Source organism: Rhinolophus ferrumequinum, chromosome 19, assembly GCF_004115265.2.
Source record: "Rhinolophus ferrumequinum isolate MPI-CBG mRhiFer1 chromosome 19, mRhiFer1_v1.p, whole genome shotgun sequence".
In the NCBI taxonomy this organism is placed as follows: Eukaryota; Metazoa; Chordata; class Mammalia; order Chiroptera; family Rhinolophidae; genus Rhinolophus; species Rhinolophus ferrumequinum.
The window spans coordinates 911075-936439 of record NC_046302.1 but is presented as its reverse complement, the minus strand read 5'-3'; the positions used below and the strand labels follow the sequence as shown (position 1 = coordinate 936439).

The window sequence follows — 25365 nt, the reverse complement described above, 5'->3', positions numbered from 1 at the left end:
CTTCAGTTCTCTACAGCCCCCCAGCCAACTTCTCTTCCCCCAGCCATGTGGGCAGCTGCATTTGGGACCTAGTGTCAGCTGAGACAGGCAGGAGGGGCTGTGCAATGACAGGTGACACCACAACTGATTTAATGAGGGAAGTGAGTTTTCTGGGAGGCTGTGGGCAATGAGGCCTGGCAGGCAGACCCAGGCGAGGCTGTGAGGGGCCCTGGGCCCCCTGTGGGGCTTCCTCCAGGAGCTGGTACCGACACTCCCTGGCGGCTGGGGCCTGCGCTTCCCCAGTGCTCAATCTGGAGCAGGCCCAGCCCAGAGCTCCATACACACTGTGTTAAGGAACTATCACAGGGCCCAGGTGCTAGAATCAGGCGCTGAGGGGCCGTAGGTGGCTCAGCCACTCTCCTGGGTGCCCTTTGTCCTTCCCCAACACTGGACCTTGCCATGGGACCATGGGCTCTGGGGTTCGGTTCAGGATTTGGTTTACTTAGGAAAGAGGCAGCAGCTCTGACCCCTCTGCCCCACATACGCACGAGTTTTCCTTGGATAAAAATGTTCACATGTCCTGGCAGTTGTCACTGCTCTGGCTATTTTTTAAGGGAAAAAAGTAAATCTCCTCTTCAAAGTGAAATGAAGGTGGTATATGGCAAGACATGTGACCATGTCTCTCTCAGCCGAGGAAACCAAATGCCAGCCTGGAACTTGAGATGGTCACTGGTTTCTCCTCACTTCACCTCCAGAATGAGAGAGGAGGGCAGTCCTAACTCAGTTCTGCTTGATGTCAGACCCAGACCGTGGTCCAGGCCAGATAAGGCCGTGCCAACACTATCGAAACCCTCCCTGTCTGCTGAGTGGGGCTGAGGGGACAGCCCTTGCTTGGCTCTCCCATTCCATTTACCCTTTCCTGCCCACATGGCAGATACCATTTTCATTCTGCATATGTGGCTGTGGCAGCTCTGAGAGTCAGGAAGCCAGCCTGAGACCCCCAGCCAGTGAAAAGCAGCTTAGGGTCCATCCATGCAAGTGGGCCCACCTGTCCAGTGGGCTTCTCTGGCAGTCCCCACTTCTGCTTGTGGGGCTCATCCACTCAACACAGAGGTCTCCCTGGAAGAAGTGGTCTCGGCTGGCCTTTTCTAATTACGGGGCTGGGAGAGGCACTGAGGTAGCCATCTGGACATGGGTAAGGTCACGAGCAGAGCCCAGGAGGCTTAAGTGGGTGCGTGAGGTGAGGGCTGGGTGCGGTGGGAAGGAGGCAGATCTGGGAGCAGGAGGCTCTGGACCAATACAACACATATGGAAAGAGGCCCACCTAGACTGTTTTCCCCAGGACCTGGCTCCCCCAAAACTTCTCAGAGGTCATTTGAATTCAAGTGGAAGCTCCCACATTCTTGTTTCCTTGTTATGCCCAGCACTAGAAACATCCAGCCCAGGGGGCTACTTGGGGGCATAAGCAAGGCCCTGGGCCTTTGTCAACAGCAGAATTCCTCTACACTTTGCCTTCTCATCCCCACACTCCTGGGCCCTCTGGAGCACCCCAAGACCTCGGTGGGGCCCAGCACTCGGCCTCTGCACTTGGTCCAGCAGCTTGGCCCAGCCCAGTCCAACCCACGAGGCAGGTTAGCGTCTCAGGCAGCTTCCTGTCAGGCCCCTGCTAGGCCTCGAGGCCACCATCTTTCCTCGCTCCTGCTGGCAGTGCTTGGGCCTAGCCTCCCAGGGGCTCAGCCACAGTCCACCCCACCCCCACTGGGTTGATCACTGGACTCCCTGGCGTGGGTGGGGGGGTGATGAGTCAGGTAGCCTTTGAGGATGATAGCCAGAGACGGTTCTGAATGATCAACTCACTTCAGGGGTATGGACTCCAAGAAGGGATCTGGGAGAGGACGTTGTTGACCCTTCTTTTCATAGCTCTCTCCTCTGACTTTCTAGAATGCATTTATTCTCTTGTTCATTCAGAATCTACTGAAGCCCACGTTGCCCCCTGGGTGTGTTTTTGTGGCTCACAGCCTCCAGACCAGAGCAGTGCCCCCACCCCTACACCCTCCGCCACCTCCCCAGGCTCCTCAATCTCCCTACCCTACGACACCAGCTTTAATTCCCTTCCTCAGAAGCTTCAACTTCTTCCCTTCTCAGGGCCTTTGCACGGGCCATTCTTTCTGCCCACCGCACCATCCCCTTTTCTTTTCCCATGGCTTTCTCGTAAACCTCCTTCAGGTCTTGGCTTTAAACATAATCCAGAGACCTTCCTTGGTCTTCCTGTCTCAATAAGTAGCTCACCTGTTTTCTTGCTCATAGCACCTGCCTTTTCATTGCATGTGAAAGATACTCTGTCCAGTGGTAAGATCTTGGGTTCTCAAACCCAAATGGGTCAGGATTCCAGCTCCACCATTTACTTACCTGTGTGTTCTTGAGCAGATGACTTCACCTCTCTGAGCCTCAGTTTCTTCATTTCTAAGTTGGGGAAAATAATAGAAGTTATTCGTAGTAGGTTGTTGTGGCTAAATGGGTTAATATAAGAGCACATTTAGAAGAGAACATGTACTTGTTAGCTTCTGATGATGTTGGCTGCTTGTCTGTTCTCCCAGTGATTCTTGGGTGCATCTGCTGTAAGTTCCATGAGGATAGAGATTGAATCAACACACTCAGTAAACTTTTTGTTGAGTAAGTTCATGTGCCAAACACTGCTTGGGCCTGGGACCAGGAAATGAGTCACTTACAATCCCACGTCTCAAGGAACTCGGCAGCGCAATGAGGAAGCTCTGCAAGGACAAGGAGGCAAGGAAGACTTAGAAGGACTGTGGATCTTTCCAGAAGGTGACTGCAGGAGCAGTCTTCACAGTGTCTGGAGAAGCCAGAGCTGTGGCTTGGGTACCAGCAGTGTGGCTGAAGCTAGGAGTAGGCGCACTGTGACCGTGGGGGCTGGCAGGCTCAGCCCAGCACCTGGAACTCATCCGCAGGTAGGAGGCACAGGAAGGCTGCTTGGCCCTGGTGTGTGCAGTGGGTTACGGGGAGGAGAGCCCGTGAGGAGCAGCAGCATGGACCTCGGACAGACACAGAGGGCCTGCTACGGCCTGTCCTGCCTCCAGCTCTTTCTGCCCAAAGCCCCTCACAGCTCTACATTTCCATCAAGTGCTCATTTTCAATCAGCCATCACTTTGGCTCTGGAGTCTTTTCAAGCCCACATCTCAGAAACACAACCTAAGGAAGGAAATCCTTTTTTCTGAGCTCCATTTTTCTTCGCAGTTTCCAACCACAGTATTTTTCTCTTTTTTTGTATCCAGTCCAATCACCGTCCTTTGGGAGAGCCCAGAAAGGTCCAGGCCTCCACCACAGTTGTTCATGCAGCCGCCTACACGCCTTGGCTCACAGCCCCTACCTGCAGCCAGCCCTCCACATGCCGTGTCATCCTCTGCAGTTCTTTCTCTGACACCCCAGGGCTCCCTGCAATCTGTCTTTGCCTGGGAGCTTCCAGAGGGCAGGGCATGGCCATGCTCTGAAATTGCCATTTTTAGGTGGGGTTTCTATTATCTGACTCTGACCAGGCCAGCTGGCTGTGTCAGGCCCCAACACACACTCAGGCTCACTGTTCTCCGGTAAGGGACTAGCCTGATCCCAGGCCTCCATGAGTTTAATGGGGCCACCATTATGCTAAGACCCCGTCTCCCCAGGGCAGTCTGTCAGTGACCCTGCAGTTTCTCCACTGTGGCCTCTCTGGCCTTCTCCTCGTCGATCATGTGTTTGTATATGGTGTGGCCAGTGTGTCTAACAGAGCGGGACCAGCCCTGTCATTTCTAGGTACCTGAGCCCTGAGCTGGTGCTCTGTGAAGCCCAGTGTAGGAGATATCAAATGGAGGGGTTGAGGCTATGTAGTCTGCTTTTCTGATTAAAGCAGAGGTTCTCTCAAGGCGTGGGGCTGCTGCACGAGCTTCAGCCCCTTCCCTAATCCACCTGACTCCTCTCTCTATTCCTGGATTGGGAGCTGGAGGGACTGCTCGCATTCCTCCCTTCCTCATGGTATGTGGGACCAGAACCCTCAGAAGGCCCGTCACACACAGTAGGACCATCTCAGGGCAGGGGGAACCTGAAGAGGAGGGTAATCAGCTTGAGCTGCCACTTAAAGGGCAAGTCAGCTGGGCAGAGCGACTGGGGAAGGCCTTCTGGACAGGGGGAGCCAGCCAGAGCTGGACGCTGAGGCCACCCGTTGTGTCCATTGACTGGAGTTGTGGCGAGAGACAGTCACTGGGGAGGAACTGCAAGCTGGGGTCTCCAGAGGAAGCATGGGGGCTTGGGCAATGAGGGGACTTAACAGCACCCCAATGACTAGCACTTGCCCAAGGACCTCTCCGTCCAGGAGAGACGTGGAAACGAATCCTTCTCTACTCTGGTGGGTGCCTTGTGGAGGATGGACAAGCAGCATTCCCCATCTAGTCCTGCCCAGTAAGTACCTTCTCAGCCTTCTGGAACACAAATATTCTGTTCACCAGAGTTGCCAGATGAGGAGCCAGACAGCTCATGAGGCCGTCCTGAGCCACACAGTGGTCAGTAGCAAAGCCATTCCCCTAGGGAGGGCACACACAGGCACTTGGGAACTGACCCTACCCTGCTGAGTGGGGTTGGCTGCCTGGTCGCAGCAGGCCCAGCTCATAAACACAGTTCATTACAGGAAGATAGGGAGGGCTTTAGGTGTTCATTCGACATGGATTTCAGGGACCCACCCTGACGGGCAGCGTGGTATGCGTGGCCTCAGGAGAGGAGAGGGTTGGATCAGCCCTGCGAGCCCCGCTCCTGTTCACGGTCTTATGTGGTCTGAGCTGAGCTCGGGCCTGGAGTGTATGTGGGCTGTCACCTGGGGTGGACAGCTCTGGGCCCTGCTCTCTGAGCTGGCAGGGCAGCCAGGGGCACTGCACAGAGCACCTGAAGTTACAGCCACCGAGCCAGGCACTAATGACAACCACCAACATTTGGAAAGGGCATGCCGCATGCTGTGTGCTGGGTCAGCTCTTCACACACAGTGTCTCGTTGCTGCAATGAGCTCTGCCAGCTTCCTGAGTCCAGAGCCTCATGAGGACTCTGACCGGGCACTTCTCAGAACCACCACTTTTATAATCAGAGACACCAGAATGGAGAGAAGGCCAGGCATTTGTGGAGCTTTTCCTACACACCGTGCTATGAAGCCTCGTATTGACTACGTATGATAGAGACTGTGCCCATTTCCCAAATGAGAGAACAGGCGGAGTGACTGTCTCCCTTGAGAGAGCACACAGCAAGGCTGTGTTGCGCCTAGGCCGTGTGGATCCAATCCCACCCTCTTTTCTACATTGGTGGACAGGCAGCTGCTTAAACAGGCAAAGCTGGTTATTGGGTGGATAGGGTGGCTGAGTAGGTCGGCACAAGCAAGGTGCTGGCAATTTGGATTTTTGGTCCTAGAGGCAGGGAAACCAGGTACAGTAGGTGTACTGCCCCTCAAACAACTTCACTTTATAATAGAAGGTACTGGCCCTGAATTTTTTTGTATCATCATAGTTATCCATGTCTTGTGAAACTGTTTAGCCCCATGAAAATGTTGTGAGGGCTTTCCTGACTCCTCAGAGAACTCCAAATATAATTTACACTGTCTTAACAAGTCAAGGTCATGATGAAGACAACAGTGTGGGACTTAGAGGGATTGTTCCGTGTAGGGTCCTGAACTGATGTCCAATGAACGAGCTGGGTGGACCATTCTGGGTTCAAGTGTACAGGGGTGGGGGAGGGCTGCAGGGTGGTGGGCAGGTGGCCTAGGACCTCAAGGTTGGAGGTACTTTTAGGCGTCAGCCGGGAAAGCTATCCCAACCCAGGAGGGGTGCGGGCTCTTCCACCTCTTGGGAAGATGGAGGAAGCTGGTGCTATAAGGAGATCACCGCAACTCGGGGCTGGAGATGATTTCATTTCTGGCCTTTTGGAAGCAGTGAGCACATGAGCAGCCACTGTCTGGCATCGTTTTCCCATTCATTTTTCCACTGGCTCATTTATTCTGTGGAGGAGATGGCATTTGCACGGCACAGCAGGAGGGATAAGTGTGAGATTGGGAAGGGACAGGGAGAAGGAGGGACACGGCCGAGGAAGAGCCTTGGCAGTGTGAACATGTGTGGAAAACCACAGCCGGGCCTGGGCTGAGGTAAGGGCAGCAGCCTCTATGTGCACCTGAGCAGTTTTGACTTTCCCCCTTGGTCCAGATCGGGAGAGGCAGGATCGGAGTGGTGGTGCAGTCTTCCTCGTCGCTCATCTCAGATGCAGAGAGGCCTCTGGGACCTTTGACTCCTTTGTCTCTGTGTTTTCAGAGGTACAGTGGTTAGAGCTTTGACTGCCAGAGAAGAAAGAGCCGCATGTGGAGAACTTCTGTCAAATTAAGAAACCTAACCAGAACATGCGTTCACTTGGGCTCAGCACCTGAGAGGCAAGACCCTGCTGGCTGGCCTTTGGAAAGGCAGCAACGAGGGCTGAAAGGCCAGCTGCACCCCCCACTCACCTTCAACATCTGCCCCAAGCCCCCGTCGCAGCCAGGGGGCCTGCCAGCTAATGCCAAACCCACCCCTCCGCTAAATCTCCCACACCCTGTGCCACGCAGACATGCACACACACATTCATGGGCACAGGTGTGCTCTTCACTGGGGTTCTCCACACCTCTCCAAACCTCTGTTTAGATGCCATCTTAGCAGCAGGGCCTTCCCTAGCTGCTGTCTGCGAAAAAGCAAAGCTCCTTGTGCATTGACGTGGACACTCTGACTTTGCTGGATGGCCTTTCCAGCACTGGGATGGAAATTCTGCCAGGCAGGCTCTGTGGCCCCAGCACCCAGTGCAGTGTGCTGGACAAAAAGTAGGCACTCAGTAGCATCAAGCGAATGAACAGACTGCACGGCTTTGGGCTAGTGATGGAAATCTTGATCTCTGAAGACAGTGGCTGCTCGTATGCTCACTGCTTCCAAAAGCTCAGAAATGAAATCATCTCCAGCCCTGAGCTGTGGCGATCTCCTTATAGCACCAGCTTCCTCCATCTTCCCAAGAGGTGGAAGAACCCGCACCCCTCCTGGGTTGGGATAGCTTCCCCGGCTGACGCCTAAAAGTGCCTCCAACCTTGAGGTCCTAGGCCACCTGCCCACCACCCTGCAGGCCTCTCCCACCCCCGTGCCATGACCAGCGTTGTCATGGGCTTCGTACAGAGCTAGGCAGGGTGACGGACGCTCTCCCAGTGTGCAGGCCATGCTGTTCATCAGTCACTGCCCCTACACCACACTGATGCTACACCTGTGTCCACCTGACAGGTCTTTGGAGGGCAATGGAGGTGACACACTTGGCATGCATGACGAGCCTGGGGCCTGCCCCAGGCTCACTCTGCAGAGCTCTGTGTGCCCCAGTCTGGTTTGGGGGATGCCATGATCAGAGAAGGGGATGGTGGGTGCAGCCCCTGTCCTTGGGGTTCTGCCAGCATTTGCTGTCTCCTACCCGCCTCCCACCCCAAGGTTTCTCTTGGCCTGTCAGGGTCTTCTGAGGACAGGGCCTTCTCCTGAGCCCAGCCTTGGTGTGCCCCAGCCCTGCTCTGACACCCATAAAGGATCACGCATGTGCAAATGCTCTTCTGTGTGCATGGGGCGGTGTGGGTCAGCTCACTCAGTACCAGTAACACAGGCCTCCACAAACTTCATTTCAAAAACCAGAGGACAAAGGCATTGTTTCCAGGGCTGAGGAAAGCAGGGAGCTGGGAGCTCCTGACCCTGTGACCTTCCCATGGCTGGCTGTCGTGCAGAGCCAGGCTCGGGAAATGGACCATGATGACAGCCATTCCTTGGTGCGCAGGCTGCGATTCCCAGCGTACCCCCATGTGTTCATACTGGGACAGAGATACCACAGACAGCTCAGTACTGTTCTTGGTGCATTTCCCACCCTGGGCCAGTCCTCCTCTGTCCCATGGAGCCCAGGCTCCTGAGGATGGAGGGACGCCGGGTTGGAAATACTCCAAGCTAAGGCCTCTGCACTCCCCCAGACTCTAGGGCAGCCTCCCCAGATGGAAAATAGCCCCACCGAGCTATAATGAAGGATCTGAGCCCTGTGGCCACAAAAAGATTAAATCCTACCTAGCACAGAGCCACAGACAGTGTTTTGGAAGAAGGAGGACATGCGCCAGTGAGCAAGGGTCCACGCCAGCCCTTTAGCAGCTGAGAGCAGCGCTGAGCCAGGGGAGGGCACTCCACCCCCATCATACCCGCAGAGAGCCGCAGGGCTGGTGGCAGTAGACAGTAAGTCAAGAGGCAATTTCAATGCAAAGTGCAGGGGGGAAGGACCAGGACGTGAGGAGGAGACAGTGATGCCGCTTGTGTCCTGCCCTGTGCCAGACCCCATGCTGGGCGTTGAGGGTTCACATGGGCATGAAGGCTGAGGTGGAGGGAGCCAGCCCAGGGCCTGTGCCCAACAGGCATGCAGCTGTCAAACGGCTCCTGTCTGTGCGCAGCAACAGTGCAGCCAGTATTGGAGGGCGTGCTGGGTGTTGATGGGGAGAGGGTGCCCGCATGCCAGGTAGGTGGGTCAGCCACACACCCACACAAACTTCCCTGGCCCCAAGCCTGGGCTCTTCCTCCAAGGCGCTGTGCATGTGCACACAGCCCTTTACCTTTGCGGACCGGTGGGCCGAGCAGCTGCAGCCAGTGAGGCCTAAACCACGGGAGCCTACAGCTGTCAGGAGTGTGGGCAAGGACCACTGACGCTTGCCACTCTCGCCCACTCTGGAAACAGGGCTGATACAGTAATCAGGATGCCACATATGGACCCTGGAAGATGACTACTCCCTAGACCTTTGTTCCCCTTCATTATTCTGGGTGAGCTTTATTCCCCTGTCATAAAAATGACACTTTTAATATGTGGAATTTTTTTTTAAAGAAAAGCAATATGAAGAAGACTTCTATTGTCAATAAGCTCTACGTTTTAAACCAGTTATCTTAGTTTCTGCTGTAGGTATTTTAATTGAAGATTAACTGCTGTTAAAGAGTGTACACATTTAAGGAGTATTTGGAGCATTAAAATTCCGCTCCCTCAATGGTGGGGACAGTCTTTGTGGGGGCCCCCAGGAGCCATGCTCACCCTCGCTGCCTGCCTGAGGGGCTGCCTGTGGAGGAGGGCACCTGCAGGAGGGGCAGGTGGCTGAGAGCCCAGGAACGGCAGTACTCTCCTGGAGGCAGAGCCAGCTGTGTGTCTTACTCCCGTCATCCCTCATCCTGACCAAGGAAAGCAAAGCTTGGAGCTGGGCAGTAAGACCACCGTGTCACAGGCTCAGAACGACCTCCAGCAGTACCACATCACCCATCCTCCACCTGTCCCCTCCCCCCACAGCTCTAACTGAGACTTAGTCGCTGTCCTCTGGCAATAACCTAAGATTCACCCAGGGGCGGCTACTGTTTTCCAGGAGCTGAACAGAACCAACTGAAGGCATGGCCCCTTCTTTCTAGGCATGAGTGTGAGGGGTATCTTGTTCGAGATACTTGTGTGTACGTATGCGTGCACACACGTAGGTGCTTGTGTGTGTGCGCGCATGCCAACTCACGAATGAGTGTGCATGCACATGTTTGTGCATCACTGGCAGAGTTAGGCTCACCGTCAGACAGAAAGATGGTGCTCTGCGGTGCTGTTTGAGAGAGGAGAGATGGCCCCTTTCTTCCAAGCTACCTGGAAAAGAACTTAGGTTCCAGGTAGTAATGAGGACATGTGATCACTTCTTTGCCACTAACTCTTTCACCTTGGGAGAGTCATTTTGTATCCCTGGGCCTCAGTTTCCACCTCTAATAATGGAGTCAATACTGTGCCCTCCTCATGTGAATTGAGGAAAAGTATTCTTCCAATCCTTCTTGGGCCAGGCCTTATGCCAGGCTCTGGGATCTAGTCTGTGCCCTCAGAGAGCCACTGCCCGTTAGGGAGGTGAGCTCACTTACACCCATGATGGAGGTCGTGCAGGGACAGGACCAGCTAAGAGTAGCCCTGTGGACACCGGGCCATGTGCAGCAGAGGGGTGTCCAGCTCTGAAGCCAGACGAGGAGTTTTCCCTAGGCCCACCATGTCATCGCTGTGTGCCTCAGTTTCCTGGTATATAAGTAGCCTCCCCTCCCCCCAGGATGTGGTTGTGGATGGAGGAGCCGGTTGCACTGGAGCTCTCTGAACAGGGCCGAGCACACGACGAAGGCGCCACCAATGTTGACGGGCATTACTGCTGGTGTTCTTTTTGTGATTATCGACAACTGGTTGGTGCCCACCTTTGGGGCAGCGTGAGTCAGGCGTAGCTCGCACAAGATGGTCTTTCCACTTCAGACCTCCTCTATGCTATTTAGGCCACTTTCAGTGTCTATCTGGGCAATAGCCAAGGCCATTCATTCCCCTAACCCCACCCTGCTGGGACCCAGAGCACAGCAGCCCTAGGGTTCATCCCTAGAAGTCTCTGGAGATGAGGTGTCCACCCATCCAACCCACACTGCCCAACTTGGGGTGGCCCCCGACATGCCCACCCTTGCCTTTTGCCATATCCTTCCCGCACTGGGGAAGTTTCAACCTATGGCCAGCCCTACAGCCAGACTCCCAGGCTTATGGCAGGTAGACAGCTTTGTAAAGCCTCAGGCCTGAGTGTGAATTACTCCTCCCCGGTTACCAGCTGTGTGACTTTGGCTGGTCACCTCCCCCGCCGAGAAAGTGACTTGTAGGATATCCAGCAATCTGTGCAGCCCACCTTCCACAGCTCCCACCCTTCCACAGAGCACGGCAGGGATCCAGCCAGGCCCAGGCCTTATACTCCAGCCTTCCCTCCCCATCCAGACTTTTTCAAACCTCAGCCCAAGGCCCAACCAGAAAGAGTCCCCAGGAGCACTTACACCTGGTGTCATCTTTTGGAAACCGCCACTCAAAGGCCGCTCAGCTCCTTCCCAAGGTTGCAGGGCCTGGTCCCCTGGCAGATGAGACAGAGTACCCTTGGGCCGAGGTAGCCATTGGTGTCCCTTCCTGGAACTTCTGGCTGCTGCTGCAGGCTCTACCCTGTCTCCTGGCGACACAGAGTCTGGACATGGGGCCAGAATATGTAGGGCCTTGTTCCCCATGGAGGAGGGAGGCCAAGAAGGCATCAGAGAAGGCCAAAGCAAGATGCTGAGCCTTTCGCTGAGAGAACAAAGCAGGAGTAAGGCTTGCCATGTAGATAGCATCACCGGGCACCCCAGGCTGAAGGAACACCTACACAGAGCCAGGGCAGGGCTGAATGCTGCTGGTAAGGAAGTGCGGGGTCTGCAAGAAGCAGCTGAGGAAGGGCTGCTTAGAGGAATTTGGACACCTGCTAAGGAATGGCTAAAGTAAAGATTTCTGAGCTGGAGGGATGATCAGGTTTTGTTCTGGCAACTGACCCAAAGGCAGATCAGAAGAGGGAACTGGTGAGAGGACAGCCTAGTGACTCATGCTAGGAGGCCAGTGCCCATGGCTCCAGTGCCAAGAAACTGCTCCTGCAGGGCCTGCTAGAGCACCAAGGGAAGGGACCCTCGAGGAACCCAAGGCAAGCCACCAGAGATGCCGCCTAGGCTCCCCATTCTTGGCTGTGCAACCTCAGACAAGGGTTTGAACCCTGCCTGGTCTTCCAGGCTGCGCTCCAGGAACGGCCTCAGTCATGCCCCACAGCCACTTCAAGGGGATGCAGCCCCAGCCCAGGTGAGTATCATGCCTGCCCTGGGCCTCCCCTGAGAGGGACGGGCAGGGGCCAGTGCTGGATGGTGTTGGGTAGTTCAGAGCCCCCACAAGCCACACATCCCCTCCCGCCATATGATAACAAACTTTCCTCGGCTTCAGCTGCTCCAGTCGAGCCTCTGTCTGATTCTCCAGACCAAGTCATCTCCTATTTCAGAATGGTTTTGTTTTTGCCTTAAAACAAAATCCTTCCTTCCACATAATGCACTGGTTTTCCCTCCCCACACACCCCCAATCTCCAAAGCCTTGAATACATTTTAATTTCAATTTACACAGTATGGGAAAGATTTCTGCAAAGGGTCCTTTTTTGTTTTTGAAGAATTCATCGTAGCTGCTAAGAAGCTTAATATAAATTAAAGGAGGAATTAGGCAACACTAAGACATCAAAATGGGGGTGCGGACGCCCACTACCTCGCCTCCCCCCAATGAAAGGGGCCCGAATGGAGCCTGTCGAGTGTGCGCTCAAGAACCTCAGAAAGTGCAATTCCAATAAAGGGCCTGTTCTGTCTCCTGCCTTCCCCTAATTCCCTTTGTTGTAGGGACAGTGGAGTAGGCGTCTGATAAAAACTTAATCACCTTATCTTTTTAAAGCAAATTGCGTCTTTGTTTACATACGGGATCCATAGCTGGAAGAGAAAGGAAGGAGAACCAGGCGGCTGTCCACTCCAGCCAGCTGCTTAAAGACTTCAGCTTCCAAAGATAAACTCGGAAAACCAGGCCTGGCCAGGAGATGGCAGAGGATTCCAAAGTCACCAGCACCTCTCAAAGAAGAGTTCAGGGGTTCAGCAAGAAGCGAGCCGACTGGTATCCAGGCTGTCCGTCTCAGCCAGTCTCACCTTTCTCTGCCCAAGCGGCACTCACACTGGCCCCTGGTGCCAGCCCAACTCTCCCTAAGCTCTAGGCAATCTCAGCACTGCGTGGGCCTGTCAAGGCCTGCTGGCTCTGTCAAAGCTAAGCTCTTCTAGGGCCCACGCCGCCCTGGGCCCCTGACAGACAGAGGGATCTGGGTTCAAGCTTCAGCTCCCCTGCTGACTTCTGTGGGCTGTGGCAAGTCCTCGCACCTCGATGCACCTCGGCTGGTCACCTGCAGGATGGGGCAGCCGCAGCAGCCCTGTGCGTCTCGGACATGACTGAGTCCCACCTGTGTGCAGGGCCACTTGCTCCCTGGCTGAGCCTCCCGTTTCTGCCCCCCTCAGCCCTGTCCCAGCCAGGCCTACCTCTGGCCTCACCCTCAGCAGCACAGCCTGCACAGGCTGCCACGTTACCCACATGAGAGATCTCGTCAGGCCCTGCGCTGCCCACACCTCCCGTGGTCCTCTAACCTATTTGGGACAGCTCCATAACTGGGGCCATGTGGGCAGAGACCTCTCTCTTCAGGTGAAGTGTGATGTTGAAGCCCACCATGCAGTGGTGCAGCCGCCCTGTTTGAGGGACATCAGCCATACTGGTCAGGGCCATCTCATTGAGGGAGGTCCCCTCCTTTGGGCAGCCCGTCCTGTTCACAGACTGAGCATCCAGTCCAGACTCGGAGCCTGGCTGAATTCAAGGCTCTCTGTGCCCTAGCCCCGCCACGCCATACATCAGCCCAGCCCAGCTGCCGGGCATGTCCCTCTGAGCTCACCAGCCCATCTGTCATCACCAGGATGCTGACCCTAAAAAGGACTCCGCCCCTTACCACGGCTCTCTTTCTGCCCTGTCATTTCAGTTCTCTCCAAAGCTGCTTGTTTCAGGAGGGGGAAAGTGCTGGAGTAGGTGGAGTTAGCTACAGCCACCGAAGGGGCTGGTGACCCCAAGCTGCCTGCAAGGGTTCATTTCCCACTGGGAGGTTGCAAGCCGCCCACCAGCGTAGAGGCCCCTCTTCCAGTCCAGCCCCTAACATGAAAGTGACACCAGCAATTGGAGGCAATTTGCTGGCCTTTGATGGCCGTGTCAGGGAGGCACCCGTGGCCAGGGCTTGGGAAACAGTTGTGCTTCCCGCATTCTTCCCTGATTACCCCAGCCTGAGCCAAGACACAGCAGCCTCCAGCCCATTGTGCCTTTGTGTGGAGTTGGCGCTTGGTGAGAAAGGCCAGCTTGGTCCTGGGAGAGTGTCCCCAAGGAAAGCCACAGGCAGCAGCGTCACCCCCAGGGTCATGCCAGCCTGCCCCCACTGCCTCCACAGTCTGGGCTCATCAAGAGTGGAACAGGGCTGCCCCACTCCAAGAACCCCCAGGTTTGTGGAAAAAGGGCAGGGGATGTCTGCTGAGGCCCTGTGGAATGAAGGCCACGGTGTGAACTTTACAGGTATTGCGCATTTCCCCTGTGCCCACCCTGCCAGATGGGGAGCCAGGCTCCAGATCACATGGAGTGGGGAGCCTGCTCTCTGAGCCTGGGCTTCTCCCTGGGCTTGTAGATAGGTATTCCCTAGTCCTGGAGGCATGGGACTCGGCTAGAGCACTTCTCTTCCCTCCACTGCCCTGAACTCATGGGTGAGACTGTGCTCATTTCCTTTGTTTTCATCCAGCAAACCCTGCTTGAGCCCACATGGCAGACCCTGTGCCCAGCACTGGAGAGGCAGTCCCTCACAGACCCCCAGGGAGATGGGCGCATAAAGCAAAAATGCTAAATAGGGCTCCAGGAGGGATCCCAGTTGGCCTGGGCAGGTTAGGGGAAGCTTTCCCATGAAGACGGTGGCTGAGCAGGAGTTGGCCAACAGAAAAGGCAGGAAGAGTATTCCAGTCAAAGGGAGTGTGTGTTAGGAGGGCCTGCTTAATTTCTTCTGGTTGGAGCTCAGAGTGTGGTTGGAGATGGCGGCGGGAGGCACAGAGGGAGGGACGCTGGGTGATGCAGAGCCTCAGATACCAAGTAAGAGGATTATCGCGGGTGGTAGAACCAAGTCTGGATGGTGGTCTGTGCCTTAGAGCAGCTCCTCCACAGCAAGGGACGGGTTAGGGAGGGGCAAGAATGGAGAGCAGGGGATGGGCCTTTGGAAGGTTGTGGGGGGTGAATTCCTAAGCCTGTGCCTCCCAGTTACTGCATCACCTGCCTCCAAGGTTCTGCTCAGCCCTGTAGTTCACTGGGCGGAGCCAGAGAGCTGCAGAGACCACACCATGGCCTAGAGATGGCAGTGAGCTTCCTGGCCCAGGCAGCTCTGACGGCCTTCACCACCTGCCCTTCCTCCCTGCCCGTCTCCCTGGGGCCCTTGTCCCCCTCCCTGCTGCCTCCTGTAGTGTTCATGGATTCAGCAGCCAGGCTGCACTGGATGGGCACTGCCTCCTCTGGACTCGGGCCCGGCTGCAGTAGCCCATGGCAGTAGCCCTGTAGTAGGTGGCCCTGTGGGTACCCAGGGTCATGGTAGAAACCTTGGGAAATAGAGAAAAATCGAAGGAAGAAGAAAGTGTTGCTTGCAACTGCACTCCGGACGCCAGATGGCCTAATGGATAGCCTTCTAAGTCTTTTTTTTTTTTTCCTGCATCCCAGAGCTTGGAGCAGAACTCTTGCAAAAATTTTGATTCTTGCATGTTATAATTAACATTATAACATCATTCTGTCTTTGTGTAACTTTAAACTCTTCTCAGGTGTCACTTTTCATCTCCCAGAACATTTTGCCACAACAAATGCATGCTGGTCCTGTCCTCACTGTCCGCCCTTCCCTTAGTCGAGCACACCCTCCCTGGAGAGCACACAAACCAGGAATCGGGTAGCCTCACTGATTCGGCCCATCTCTGCTTCTCTGGAGCTGCCTCTTTTTTCCACACTGTGTTGTGAGGATTAAGCACCTCCATGTATGGTGTAACACAAATCTCAGTTTGCGTAATAGGACTGAATTCCAAGCAGTGTGTCGTTGGGTCCATGCTGTGACCATTTGGGGAGGTTAGCAGCCCATACTTGCCCAGCAGGGCCTCATCCAGTACCGATCATTCACCAGTAGTCTTTGAGCACCTACTACAGGTGATTGTTCTAGGTGCTGGGCTTACAGGATGATTAGACAAAAATCCCTGCTGAGGTAGGATTTATACTTTAGCAGGGGCAGACAGACAACATCCAATGAGGACATAATAGCATATCTTAGAAGGTGATAATAGCTGTGGAAAATAGAGTGGGGTGGGAGGGGTCTGGGCGGTAGGGGGGTGAAGGTGGTCAGGAAGTTCTCACCAAGAGTTGACATTTGCACAGTGATTCCCAGGAGGTGAAACTGGGAGCCATTAGAACTTCTGGGGAGGAATCTTTGAATACACTGGCCCAGATGGGTGTGAACTTGGTGTACTGGAGTGAAGGGACAGTTCAAGAAATAATGTGGGCCAGGTAGGAAGAGGGGGACACTGAAGTCAAGAGACCAAGAGCCATCCCAGGAGGGGTCTATACAATGCTGCCCAGCCTCCCAGCAAGAGGTCCCTAAGAGAGGAGGGCAGCGTGAGAACGGGACCGTCCTGTTTGCCTCTGTGTCCCCAAAGACTATAGGAAATGTTTAGGAACCACTGGTGGATGCTGGGCAGATGGATGGTGTGCAGTCGGTCACCACCCTCACCACTTTGACCCCCAGGTTGGTGCATGGCTCCTTTAGGTCTCCAGGACTCTGCCTGGTTTGGGCTCCTGCAGAGCTGGGCACACAGCGAGGGCACCTTATAGATGTAGTGTGCTGCAGACCACACACCTTCATCCATCCTCAAGTGTCACACTCATTCCCACCTAGGACTTGGCACTCAAACTCCCTTTGCTGCAGACCCTTGCCTGGGATCTCCGCGTGGCTCGTCCCATGTAATCTGGCCCACGTTCCTGCATTCTTCCTCAGAGAGGACTGTCTTTGGCACATGGGACCTGCCCATCTTTCCCTCCCAGGGCCTCAGTGGTTTTTGTTTCCTTGATTGCCTGGTGGCTATCTGGATTATCTTGCTGGCTTGATTACTGTCTGCCCCTTCTCAGACCAGTGAATTCCATGTGGGCCAGGCCCTGGTCTGTGTCTTCATTACCAGTGTCTCTCAGCCTTGGAGCGTCTGTGAATGTTTTGGAGTGAAAAGCCAGGAGGAGCGTGGGAGAAGCTCAACACGGACCAGGGCTGAGTGCCACTGAATCTGGTTGATGTGGAGAGCAGCTCCAGCCACCCAAAACTCTGACCTGCCCTTCACTTCCCTCTATTTGCCACTGGCTAAGGAAAAAATGGGGCGGGGGTGTGGGGGCCCCTGCAAACAAAGCAGCTCCCAGTGACATTTGCCATGAATCCAAACAGCTCCTGCGGACCGGTTTCTGTTGGTCAGGCTTTCTGGGCATTGTGTCCAGACCACCCTGGAATGGAACAGAGGTAAACAAGCCTCGACCATCTCAGAAAAGCAACTAAATGGCCACATCTTCACCAGGGCCAGATAGATTTTCCAGCTTTGCGTGCTTTGGGCAGTGGGAAGTATGCGCTGTATGCAGTGAAAGCCGTCTCAGGTGACATGGGCCGCCGACTGCGCCACGCCTGTCTCTCCAGCCTGATGCAGACGCCGGGGAGCCCCATCCCTTTTCAGCCATCAGATCTCCTGGCACCAGAGGGAGACAGGCCACCCATGCCATTTGTCAGGGTCTGGTGACAGCCACCTTCTCTGTTTGCAGAAGGAAGGCCGGGCCTCCAATTTGAAGAGTCAGATAGATACCTGCAGGCTTGGCACTTGCTCACAGGGGCTGGCCTGGGGCCATTCCCACACCCTGTACCCCATCCAGAGGTGCAAAGACCAGCAGGGTTTAGGGCCTGCGATTAGACACTGTGCTGCCTGGCAAAAGCCCCCCCACCCCCCACACACACACCCCTCCGGTACAGACGCCAAAGGCCCGCAGTGTCCTGTAGCTCCATTAGCATCAGTTGTGTGCCCTGGCCTTCCAGAGGATGCAGGCTTTGCAATGGCCAACAGTCTCACCTCCACTTGTGGAGAGGGAGACAGTCCTTCCTGCAGTGGACAGGGCCGTCCCTGACCAACTCTCCAGGCGTGCCTTGCACCAGCCTCCTGGCCACCTTTTTAAATGTCCAGGAGATGCAGGGCCGGTACAAAATGCTCTCCCAGCCTGCATTCCCCTGCAGAACCATTTTCACAAGTCTGCTTAAGGTCAACTCCCCCTGGAGGGATGGGCTGGGGGCGGGGTGGGGTGCGTGCAGTAGACTGCATTTGCCTGGCTTGGGCGATCAAATCCTGGCTCTTCCCGACTCACTTTGGGGCCTCGAGTAAGTTACTGCCCTCCTTGGGGCTCTGTTTTCTCATCTGCGAATTCAAAGTGTTGCTGAAATCTTCAGCAAACACACATGGAGTACCTGGAACTAACGCACCTGGCCCTGCTGCCCAGCACTCCCCTGACAGGCACACTGGGCCAGGTCTTCCCGGCACTGAAGCTTGACCCCTGGGCCCCATGGCTGGTTTCTTTTCAGAGCTAGCACCCCAGCAAGACTGGGACCAGGGAGGAACCCCTTCAGGTGCCAACAGACATAGAGCAGGGCGTGCAGGAAGGGGAGCCTTCTGCCTTTTTCCTACCCCCAACTTCCCACCAGCTCTGGACACCCAGCCTCTAAGTCCACTGGTCCATGTAGCCCCTCTGTGCAAATCAGAAGTGAGTGCCCTCTGGGGGATACAGAGGCCTACCAGGACCCCTCATTGGGCAAGCAGGCTGTGTGCTGGGCTCCCCCAGAAGTCCCAAGCGCTGCCACCTGCTGGGCTGCCCTGCTCTGTGGCCATCTCATGGTGCCGCCTCAGCTCAGCCTTGCACAGCCCTGCCAGCTTCCTCCCACCAGGACTCCATAGCCGGGTTGTGGTGGTGATCACGGATGGTGTGTAGCTTGTCCAGGGTCTGGCGACAGCCACCTTCTCTAAGGTAGAGCTGAGGTGGGGGCCTGGCTTCTGTGCTCAGAGCCAGCCAAGTGGTCTTGTCTGGGCCGGCAGCCCACAAGGAGGCTGCATCATACTGCCACCAAGCAGATTCCTCACAAAGACAAGCCCCCGAGAAAGGACACCACAGCTTGGTGTTTCTGGACAAGTGGGTCAGGAAGGGAAGGGTGTTCCAGACAGAGGGCACAGCACACGCAGAGGCTCAAGTGTAACAGTGGCCCAGGAATAGCCCGCAAGTCTGCACAAAAGCACCAAAATGGGGGCGTGGCGGGGAGCTGGGAGAGTCGGGTGGGCATTAGTCAGGTGGCAACAGGAAACAGGTTTCTGCTAGTAGTTTGGCTAGAGGGAGTAGACAGAGTATCTGTACCAAAGCATGCAAAGGAGCCAGTAAGACATGGTGGGAAGCAGGGAGGCCGTTCCCACCCCGCCTGGGGGCAGGGGGCAGCATCTTCCAGAGGCCAGGGAGAAGGACCCCCAACAGGAGCTCTGGCCAAAGGAGTGCGGTCAACACCTGGCCACTCTCCCCCCTCCCCCCGATCTGCTGGGACTCCCATTGGCTGAACCCAACTAGAGTCCAGAGGGCAAGGGAGCCCACAATGCCATTGACAGAGGTCAGCTTCCAGGCCACAGATGGGTGAAGAACATCTAGCCTGGTGGGCCTCAGTTTCGGGGTGTGGGTCTCAGCCTGGGTATGCCGGAAAGAATAAGGACCATCCAGAGCAGAGGAAGGATATGGCCCCCGGGTGTGAGCTGATCCTCATGGGGGCCTGAGTGCAGGGTGGATGAGTGAGCAAGGGACCCAGAGACCAAGGTGGGAGCCCTGCTGAGCTCCCACCTGGATGGACTTGTAGCGTGGACTAGCACAAGGAGAGGGTCTGCCATGCAGGGATTGAGGCAGCAAAGTGGACCACAGGCCATTGGATGGGGAAGGAAGCAGAAGGGGTGAGCCCAGGGCATGTTGGGGTCCTGGCTCACCCCTAAGTGGATGTGAGGTAGACAAGTACAGGTATTCATACAGGGTGTTGAGTGGGCAGGCTGGGGAGTGGCAGAGTGACAGGCTTTCCCTCTGTGCCCTGCAGGTGGCCTCAGCCCCGAGTCCAAGAAGATCCTGATGCCAAGCCTCAAGAAGCGGAGCCGAGCTGGCCAAGGGGAGGTGGCCGAGCGGAAGGAGGGAGTGGAGCAGCCCGAGCCTGCACACCATGTGACACTCAGCCTGTCTTTCAAGCGTTACGTCTTCGATACCCATAAGCGTATGGTCCAGTCTCCCTGAATGCCCCAGTGCTCTCCCCCAGGGCCACCTTGCCCGGGCTCAGGCTAGAGAGCTGGTGGCCAGCGTCTCCCGGGCTACACAGCTGGTGGCCACTGAGAGCCACTCCCCACCCTGTCCCTCAGCAGCCAGACACTTGCCAGCTGCAAATAAATGTCTTGTGGTGCGTCCCCCCACACACCCCACTCCGATGGTCTCTCCGATCTCACCTAAGGGTTCCCCTCCCTCCCTCGCCGCTCAGGTCTCTTCCCAGGGGGAATGTCAGTGGAACCACGAGGGCTCCTGCCAAGGGGATTGGGGGAGGTACCCAACTAAGAGCCCAGTGGGTTGAGGAGTCCACAGGGTATTAGGCCCTTAGGCCAAGCTGGGTGGCTCCCAGAGTCTCCTGGCCCTTCAGGGAGCATGGGGGTTCTCTGGGAAGCTGAGTCAAGGAAGGGCACCCATGGGGTGTCAAGCAGCAGTGGAGCACCAGGCCAGGGCATTAGGCATAGGGAGGCTGGAAAGGTTGCTCGTCCATCCTGACTCCAAGAGTCCCTAGGCCCCTGCCCCTGAGTTTGGAGCCCACACTCCCCAGAGCTGGTGACAGCCCTGCACACAGCGTGCTGAAGGCCAGGGTATGTGAGCACAGCCCTTGCTCCTTGCTGCCGCCTGCACCCACAGGCCATCCTACCTTGAGACTCAAGGTAGTATCTGTTGATACTCAGAAAAGGGAGAAATGGCAGAACCACCTGATTGAGGGGAAAATCAAAGATTTTAAAAGACAGTCGTAGAATGAATAGATGTTCCAACGTTCCTTTATTTGGCCTCCAAACAGACACACAGGCCTCACTTTTATCCTAGTAATCAGTGCATTATGCTTTAATTTGCAAAACTGGCATTAAAAATATGAACAGGGGCAGGTTTCGATCAAATGACTTGGGGTTGTTAAGCCCTGGAGCTGCAGGCAGAGAGGAAAAAGGGAGTGGTGCTGCAGAACAGGATGTCCTTGTGTGCGGTGGCCTGCAGCAGACAGCCCTCATTACACACCCCAGCGGCAGGGCAGACCCTCCCCACCCCGCGTGAGCGGGTGCAGGTGAAGGTCACTGGCCAGCGACTCTCCCCAGCCCTCACAGGGCCCCAGACATCCGGCAGGGGGCAACAGTTAAGGGCAACAACTGAGGGGTGGGTGGGCAGGGAGGGTCCAGGCCTGGCCCCCACTTCCCCTGTGCTGGGAATGAACTGGGAGGACAGTTTGGGGAGAGTGAAGAGGTACCCTGAACAGGGCTCCTGCTGCTGCAGTGGGGGGCTCCTGGAGGATCCGCCTCCCAGCTCCTGGGAAACCGCTGCCGAAGGGGGTGCCTCCGATAACAGTGGGCCTGTTGCGTGGCCCTCCTCCCACTGCAGACCAGGCTCTGGCCCTGTCGTACAGACCTCGCCCCTGCCCTGCAGAACGTTTCCTCAGAAACATGTTGCTACTGAGCTGAGGCCACTCCAGCTCAGCAAGGCACTGAGCTTCCCGTGAGGGCTCAAGGACAGGGCCCTTCAGCTCCAGCCCAGTCCACTCCTGGGGGAGCAGAAAAGGCCTCTGTGAGCACCTGTTGCTGCCAGGTCCGGGGCTGGCCATCTTCTGTGGCCACCCAGCCCTTGGGAGTGGACACAAATGGGTAGGGCCGTGGGCTTCCGTGACTGGCCTCCTCAGATGAGGAACCCTCCACCCACCGTCCTCAGCGTGTGAGGGCGGAGGTAACCTCCCAGCTGGGCCAAGTTCTCCCTCACCAAGGGGTATGAGGCTGAGCTCTCCATCCAGGTCCCCTCTGGAGGTCCTTGCAAGTCAGAATAGAGAGTAGCCTGGGCTCAGCAGAAGGTCCCTGCCCTGCAAGAACTGTGTGATCTTGGTCATGTCCCTGTTTCTCTCATGTGACCCAGTGGAGCTACACACACCCCAGTTGGCATAGTGGGTTGCTTAGTAAGCAGGAACTAGTTCTGGGGACAGATCCATGGGGGTGGGGGTAGGAGTGGACACAGGGTAGACTCGAGCCACTTCCTGGGTTAGATCTAGCCCCTCTGCTTAATAGCCGTGTGATCTTGGGCAAGCCCCTAACTTCTGTACCTGTGTGTCCCCATGTACAAAATAAGAGTAAAAGCAGCTGTTTCGTGGGGTCGTTCAATCACCTGAGCACACTGCTGGCCATCGTATTATCCGCAACCCTCCGTGGGACCAGCACTCAGTCTCCCCACTGAGAAATAAAGGTCCTACAAACCCCTCAGGAATTGTGTCAGCACATGCAGACCGACCCCTGCCCCAAACCAGCCATTTTTCCAGAAACTCTGTGAGAGCTCACCCTAGGGGGAGCCGTGCCACATCCACTCACACCTTTCTCCCTATCTCATATCTCACCTAAAGACAGCACTCTTTAAAGCCCAGGGAGGGAGGGGGCTCCGGTGGAAGAAAGTGAGGCCCAGAGGGGAAGAGGGCCGCCGGGGCACGTGTGGAGGCGCCCTGCAGTGCGGCTGACTGCCGCAGGGGGGCTTTGGTCAGGCCTGCCATCAGCCGAAGCCTGAGAGCCGGTGAGCCAGGCCGTGCCAGGGCACCGCCTGTGAAGGGGAGCCGGGTGGGCAGGGGCCGGCCAGCACCCAGCGACGAGGATGCTGTCCCCCTCCTCCTGCTCCCGGAGAAGAGAGGACTGTGCTGTACAGCCACCAGCACATGCATGAAGTCACAGAATCTGCTCACAGGTGTGGCCTGGGAAGTAGCACTCCAATTTTATAGGTTGGGGGTGCTGCAGGAAGTGGGTTCAGCTGGCCCAGCCTTCGTCTCAGGTAGAACTGGGATTTGAACCCGGGTTCTGGATAACTCCAGGGTTCCCCGTGACCCCAGTGCCTTGGGTGTGTCCTTGGAAGTGCCTTCTGGCGCCCGGCTTTGTGCGGGGAGAGGAGGCAGCAGTGCCCTGCCTGGCTCCCCCACCTGCCTGCTCATCTAGAATGAAGTCATGGGCAGGCATCCTGCCACAGACAGGGGCAGGCGGGGCAGCTGTGATTGGCAGGCCCTGACCAGCCTGGCTAATGCACCCGCAATGAGATAAGGCTTATCTGGAAATGTCCCTGGAATCGAGACTCTGATGGAAACAGGCTTCTGGGTTAATATATTTTTGATAGATAAAGTCTCATAAAGGGGAAGTCCCAGGGGCCCAAGCTAGGGGCAGCTTCCATGTGTGTGTGTGAGTGTGTGGCTGTGTGGGAGGGTGTGTGTCCCATGTGTCTGTCGATGTCTGAGTGTATGTATGTCTCTTGGTGTCTCTGGGTGTCTGTGTGTATTTGTGTGTGTGTCAGGCTGTGTGTCTCTGGTTTATCTGTGTGAGTGGTGTGAAGAAGAGAGGTGCTGGGTCCGTGTTCACAGGGTGTTCACATGTGTGTACTTTGGGCCATGGGGCTTACAGGTTGGTGGGGCCTCTTCCTCGGGACCGGATGAGATCGGGGGGTGCTCTTTACCTCCGTCCCACAGGCCCAGAGCCCCTCATGAGGCCCAGGGCCCTGTCAGTGCCAGCTCACCCTCGGGCTGATCCAGGCCTCAGGCCTCCCCGCCTCCTTTGCCTGGGCAGCCTCCACAAGGGGTTTGGCTTTCCAGCTTCCCTTCCAGAGGCCATGGCCAGCCTCCCAGGTCCTAGTTCAGCCACATCTGTTCTCCATGGTCATGACTAGAGTGAGAGGTGGCCTCTCACCAAGGAGCCACCTGGACAAGGTCTTGGAGAGAGAAGGAGTTTGCCAGGGGGAGGAAGGGTGATGCTCTGGCCGAGGGAACATCAGGAGCTTGGTGGGGCCTTCTTCCAGTGGGGATGAGGTCGTGGCTCCCCAATCTCCTCCTCCTCCCAGCCCCTGCTGGGCCTGCTGGAGCCTCCTCACAGGTAGCCCTGATAAAAAGAATAATTAGCGCTTGACTGATAACAGAATCCAGCAAGCCATTAATTAACCCATATCAGCCAGCACCAGGGCTTGAGTGCCAGAGGCAGCTAGGGGGTGCTGGGGAGCTGTGTGCTCCCTGGGGGGCAGTTGACCCCAGCTCTGGGCTTGCAGGGGTCTTCTGTGGAAGCCCATCCTCTCTCCTGAGCACCAGTGGGGTAGGCAGCTGTGGAGGCAGGCTGGGAGGCTTGAGGCATTGAAGGCTGCTACAGTCCTGAGGGCATAGGTAGGGAGAATGTTTCAGTCGGGGTTTCAGGAGACCCTCTGGCTTCTAACTTCTCTCCAACTCTGGACACTCAAACACTGACTCTACAGGGCCCACCAAAGGGGCAAAGACTGTGGGTTAGAGGAAGACCCCCAGGATTGGTTGGAGATTGGCGAAGAGAGCCTAGGGAGGGGGCAGTGTAGGCCCTAGAGAAGGAAGATTTGGGGGCTCTGCGTAGGGTTGGAACATGGGAGTCAGGATGGATCTGTGAAGAGGCCCAAAGTTGATTATTGCACATTTATTGAGTGCCTCTAGTGTGCTAGGCCCTGAGGAGTCAGCGCAGTGCTCACTAGATATAGCCAGCAGGAGGTCCTGGACCCCGCATCCCCACCCAACCTCCGTCCCACACAGCGGCCTATGACCCCGGTGCCCTGGCAGCCTCCTCTGCAGTGCTACCATCAGGCCCGCGGGTCAGAGGTCATGAACCCAGAGTCTCCCCATGTGCCCCACCATGAGGTGTTGCTCAATCCCCCCACACACCCGCTCCCATACTGGGGAGACAGCACAGCACAAGGAAACGACCACTTCCTGCGGTCATGGCTGGGGCTCCCGATAAAGGCTGGCCAGGAGTCCTGGCCGACCTGGGGAGGCTGGGGTGAGGGGCCAGCTTCAGCCACCCGCCTAGCCCCTACAGGGACACCCCACAAACTCAGCCCTGAGCCTCCAGGCTTCCCAAACAGTCACCACCTCACTACTGGGCAGGGCCGGGAGAAGGGCTGATAACGGCCACCTCGTCCCTCTAGGCCAGAGCCTCTGCTCCTCTGACTTGCACACCTCCCCACCTCCTCTCCTCCTCTCCAGGGTGGGTCCTGTCAGCTCAGCCAAGCCCACTGAGCCCCATCCCCAGTCCAGATGGGTGACCAGCAAGAGTGCCTATGACTGGGCACCACTGTCACAGCCATACTCAGCAGGCTGACCAAGGGGCGTCAGAGGGGCCATCGGGCCTGGTGAGGCACGTGCCCCCTGCCGCGCCAGCGTCCCCATCTTCCACTCCTCCCTCAAGCCTCTCCCTCCACCGCTGTCTCCATGTCCCTCTCTCGCTTGCCCTTCACGGTGACCAATCAAGGTCCAGTTCACTTCTACCCCCTGCCACACCCTGAGGCCGGAGCCCACCATGGTGGGGCAGGTGGGAGGGCAGGCTGGGAGGTGCAGGTCTAGGGCCTGTCACCTGAAAAGGGCACCTGTGGAAGCTAGTGAACTCTCACTTCTCACCACCTCCTTGCATTTTCTGCCCTGGCACCTGCCCCCACCTCCCCAGACCCCTCCTGCAGCCTCTATGGGGGCCCCGCCTCATCCTGTCTCTTAAGTTCCCTCTAGTAGGTAATAGGGACCAAGAGAGGCTC

General features: G+C 56.4%; 1 protein-coding gene across 4 annotated transcripts in view; it reads left to right on the top strand.

Moving 5' to 3' along the window:
* EEFSEC (eukaryotic elongation factor, selenocysteine-tRNA specific) overlaps positions 1 to 21406 on the top strand; it is a 286027-nt gene extending 264621 nt beyond the window's left edge. For 3 of the 4 annotated variants that reach the window (XM_033087205.1, XM_033087202.1, XM_033087206.1), the window contains one exon: positions 19634 to 21406. In XM_033087205.1, coding sequence (XP_032943096.1) covers positions 19634 to 19824 — 191 coding nt within the window. In that variant the 3' untranslated portion in view covers positions 19825 to 21406. The remainder of the gene's footprint in view (positions 1 to 19633) is intronic. The other variant, XM_033087203.1, reaches the window with a different exon arrangement.
* The last annotated feature ends 3959 nt before the right edge of the window (positions 21407 to 25365 follow it).